This window comes from Triticum dicoccoides, chromosome 3B (genome assembly GCF_002162155.2).
Source record: "Triticum dicoccoides isolate Atlit2015 ecotype Zavitan chromosome 3B, WEW_v2.0, whole genome shotgun sequence".
NCBI classification, from domain to species: domain Eukaryota; kingdom Viridiplantae; phylum Streptophyta; class Magnoliopsida; order Poales; family Poaceae; genus Triticum; species Triticum dicoccoides.
In genome coordinates this window covers 469,379,202-469,384,061 of record NC_041385.1, presented here as the reverse complement: position 1 = coordinate 469,384,061, position 4,860 = coordinate 469,379,202, and the positions used below count along the sequence as shown (strand labels likewise).

General features: G+C 43.6%; 1 protein-coding gene across 1 annotated transcript in view; it reads left to right on the top strand.

Moving 5' to 3' along the window:
- The window catches only part of LOC119276570 (mitochondrial carrier protein CoAc1-like), a 5,045-nt gene extending 2,564 nt beyond the window's left edge, over positions 1-2,481 (top strand). The window contains exons 4-7 of the mRNA XM_037557672.1: positions 487-616; positions 787-971; positions 1,077-1,208; positions 2,041-2,481. Coding sequence (XP_037413569.1) covers positions 487-616; positions 787-971; positions 1,077-1,208; positions 2,041-2,145 — 552 coding nt within the window. The 3' untranslated portion in view covers positions 2,146-2,481. The remainder of the gene's footprint in view (positions 1-486; positions 617-786; positions 972-1,076; positions 1,209-2,040) is intronic.
- Positions 2,482-4,860: the final 2,379 nt, after the last annotated feature.

Below are 4,860 nucleotides of genomic sequence, written 5' to 3'. Positions count from 1 at the left end.
AATAATTTTGTTTGAAGTCAAATGTGCAAAGTTTGACCTAAGTTCAAACTTTGCACCGTTTGACTTAAGACAAAAATTTATACACCTTCTTTTGAAGCATTGAGGCAGTACTTTTGTAGGTTCAGGAGGTCAACACCTGATACGTTGCTCAGGGGATTACCTAAGCATTTTTGTAAAGTACATTGCATAAAGTGTATTCCTGCTCAAGTGTTTGTATTATGCTGCTGTGAGATAACAACACCTATCTGTGCAAGTTCACGGACTAGTAAACTAGTAAATCACATTACCACTAGAAAATGGTGCCTAAACTCTGAACTGTCCATCAGTCATCTCTTGTGAACAAATATGTTGTTCCTTCAACACATTCTTTTTTCTGGGTTCTAGTAGTAGTGATGTTCCCAAATTCTAGGAAGATCCCTTGTGTTTGAATTGCTATTCTTTTTACTTCCATTCTGTTGTGTTGAATTTGTTTTACATTGCTTACAGGTTAATAACACAGATCAACCTAGCAATGGTTTGAAAAGGCCAATTGCTCCACCATCATATGGAGGAATAAAAGATGTCTTCAGAGGTGTTTATTCAGAAGGTGGAGTGCGAGCCCTGTATCGTGGAGTAGGTATGGATAGAGTCTTACAGCCATGCTATACCACTAGTACTTAAACACCATCTATACTTGCTGTGAGCTATATATATTCTTATTCTTTTGTGTCTAGATAATTTTATTACCTTTATTTTCGCTGTGGTTGTTATACTGTTGATGCCTCAATCTGAACTATTTGCATTCAGGTCCAACGCTAATGGGAATACTTCCCTATGCTGGTCTTAAATTCTACATATACGAAGGGCTGAAGGCACACGTACCTGAAGATTACAAAAATTCTGTCACATTAAAACTATCCTGTGGTGCCGCAGCTGGTTTATTTGGACAGACTTTAACCTACCCATTAGATGTAGTCAGGAGACAAATGCAGGTACTTCATTTGTTCCATATACCACCTCGTACTTTTAGATGATCATTTTAAATGTTCTTAACAAACCTGTCAATTGTTCATCACTTTTTATTTGCCTCTTTTTAGGTTCAAAGTCATCTGCAGCATGATCAGTCTGGTGGCCCACGAATAACAGGTACATTCCAGGGGCTTAAGATCATCAAACAAACACAGGGATGGAGACAATTATTTGCTGGTCTGAGCCTCAATTATATCAAGGTAGTCCTGGTGACGGTTACACATTTAGTTTTCTTTTACAGTTCCCATTTTGTTTTCTACTTGCACTTCAAAAGGCGCACATTTAGTTTTGAACACGCTAGACAATCTTGGATGTCTATGTTGCTCCAGCCAATTAGGTTAACTCCTTGATAGTCTGAATATTTTAGGAGGTACTCTGTTCTGCTGTTTTAGCCTGCCTGAATTGCACTTCCATTCACAGGACATGATAGTAAGAAAGAAAATTAAGTGTCTCACAATTTTGTTGAATGCCCTTGGGGCATGTTCAGTTTGGTAGGGATCTGCTGGGATTAAAGGGGATTGGTAGGAAATTGAGCTAAATCCCCCTTAATCCCTGCAAACCCGGATAGGCCGTTAAGCAATCTGTACAGCCTTCTTGTGAACCCTTTGCCAGCGAACAGTTGCCGTTGCTCTGGCTGATGCTCGGTAACCTTGTCTGGAATGTGGCATTTCTGTTGTGTTTTAAATTACACAGAAGCTTATTTTTTTGCATCTGTGACTTGATGTCTCATTGACATATAGGTCCATATCCATGCATTAGTCCCACAGCTAGCACAAAGATGCTTCCCGGTGGCTCTTATATGGCATCCCCAAATTCTTTTGTGTTTAGCTCGATATAATTGGTGTATCCTTGGACAGAAGCAACATTATTAAATCACATGCTTTGCTTTGTTTTCCAGTTTCTGGTACCTGTCCATGAAATGTTTTAAGCTAAAAGCCGTGCCTGTTGGAGAGTGTTCCTTCATGTCATGAAGGAAATTTGCAGTTCACATGAGTATAATTTTTCTCATGTTAAATACTGGCGATTTTGCAGGTGGTACCCTCAGTGGCTATTGGTTTCACCGCATACGACACAATGAAGCATTTGCTGAAGATACCTCCGAGAGAGAGCATAAAGCCTGAGCAAGGTTCTGCTTGAAGCTTCTATCCACAGAAGAAAGGCACATCTATGAAGTGCCAGTCGGAGGCTTCAAGCCTCATCAAGACTGTTATTCTCCCTCCGTAAAGAAATATAAGAGTGTTTAGATCACTACTATCTAAACACTCTTATATTTCTTTACAGAGGGAGTACGTAGTAATTGTGTTGCATACTTACCCCACCTGACATATTCTTTTCGTTATATTTTTTCGAGTTCATTTTTATTTTTTCACCAACATGTATACTTTACCCACTAGGTGGAATGTTGTCACTGGATAGTACTATTTGATGATGAAATTACAGATACGCGAAACAGACTTGCAGTGCTTGTCTTGAGTTCCATGTGTTGCCAAAAAATGACGTCCCTTTCTCATTTATATGTGTAGCGAGCTGATTTTTAAGATTTTGTGCTTGAAAGCCCATCTTTTGAGTACTGCAAGCTTTTTGTACTCTGGTTACATTAGTACTGCTGTCTTGTAAAATTTACATGAACTGAATTAAGCTTCCTGTTACGACTGGATCTTTGTAATGTTCCATCACATTGTAGACAGTAACAAGATGTAACTAGCGCATATTTCTCTTATCCAAATGTGGGTCATCTCCATTCGCCACTGCCCCGTCATCAGTAGTCCTTTTTTGTGTTTTCTGATCTGCTCTGTTCTTGTATGTTTGCATGGAAAGCAGTTACATCTGAAAACAAAAAACGCAATTAACTGGACTGCTTCAGGGAAGACCGGCTGCCGCCTTTGTGGTCTGGAGGAATTACCGTGTAAGTAGGTGTTCGTGGTTGCCCACGGCTGGGGCGTGATGATAGCTTGGACCTTGGATGGACATGGTGAAAGGGTTTTTGGCCTTGTGCATCACATTCATTCCTCGGAGTCTGACGAGAGAGCATGTGGTCTTGTGGATCAGTAGATGGCTTGATGGCTCTCTATGGTCGTAGGGGGACTCTACTACATCTGCATGTGTTGCATCCAGGTATCTCAAGACAAGCAAAGTTTCATACTTCCTCCGTTCCAAAATAGATGATCCAACTTTATACTAACTTTGTACTAAAGTTAGTACAAAGTTGAGTCATCTATTTTAGAACAGAGGGAGTAGATTTTTGCTTTCAACCTTTTGGGACAATGAAATTGCCTAATGAAAGAAAGTGATTGTGTGTTCATGCGATGTGAAATTATTCAGTTTATTTTTGAGAAGTCATCAACGAGTCGTGAAAGTACGCCATATACATAAATCTTACTATAGAGTTGGTGGTTAATTTTATTGGATTAATTAGGACCATAATAAAGTAAGAAAAGAAGAGGATAATGTTGTAAGCAAATGAAGATGGATTCACAGATCAATGCAGGGTAGTTTCCAAACTATCTTCTTATAGAAAACGTTAGTTATTCCTGCTACATATTTTGCATATAATGTTGTACAAGCAAAAAAAACTTAAAACTTGCACAAAGTTTATGCTAGGAGAAGTCTTTTGAAGTTTAAAAATATTATTTTGATGCTCATATTTAGAGGCCTCAGTTTGTCGTTTCGCCTTGGGCCATCAAAATCTCAGGACCGGACCTGGCTGCCGCCTTTGTGGTCTGTGAGGAATTACCGTGCGATAAGTTCCAGATTACCTGAAAAATTGGCAAGCAGCTCTTCTATCACGTCACCTCTTGTCAAACGGGCGAAAGCTAACTTGAGATGCATTATGAATCTGTGCTTTCAGAAGTGTACTACTATTCCCACACTCAACAAGATAATCCCGTCGCCATGGTAGTAATGGTAAAATAAAGAAGTGAAGGGGGAAAAAAAAGGTGGTGCCATGCCCATGGTAATGAATGCGGCACGGCCCTTTTGCCAAGCCAAGAGATCGGCGCCCGCGAGTACCTCGCCGCAAGTCAACCCCTTTTCCGGCAACGCGGGTCCGCTCCGTTGTCGCAGTCCGGGTCGTTTCGGGCGGCCCGGAGACAACGCCCAGAGGCCGACCGACCGGGGGAACTGACTGACTTACCGACTGACACCGCGGCGCGTACGCTGGGACGCATGCACGGACGAGCGCATGATGATCCCCGGCCGTTACGGCGACGTGTGCGGCCGTATCGGCGAGGGGATTCGCCTTGTCCTCTTCCCGGCGCCCGCGCTCGTCGCCTCCGTGCAAAAGCGACGGCGTCCACCAGCCCGGTGCGCGCGCTGCCCCGCGTTCGGGAGATGGCGACCCACCGTGCCGCTCTCGGAACGTTAACGGATCGGGAAAGCCAGCCGAAAGCGACCCCCTCTCGCGCTCTCGGCCCCTTGTTTTTGTTTCTGGCCGTGCCGGCCCGCCCGCCGGCCGGCGGGACGGAGTTGGCGCGTTTCCCTCCCTCCCTCCCATGCAGGCTTGGTTGATTTTTCCCCCTTTTCTTTTCGGGGGAGTGAGTGAATTGAATCGAGCAGTTAGGTTCGGTACTATTCGATTCGTCCATCATCGATCAGTTCATGTCTGCCTCTCGTGGACGTGGCTGATAAGACGAGACGTGGTGGGACTGCAATTAAGGCCGTGTGTTCCTCTGCGAAAGTTCCTTGTGCGAGGTGTCGATCGTCGGTGGAGGGAAGGTGTGGAAAATGTCTCTGTGACCCATGCCGATTACCACATGATCAAACACATATACCTTAGGCACCACCGTCAGTACGCCAGTCAGATTACAACGTGCGAATCTCAGGGCACAGTGGATTTGGACGGCGATCGATGCT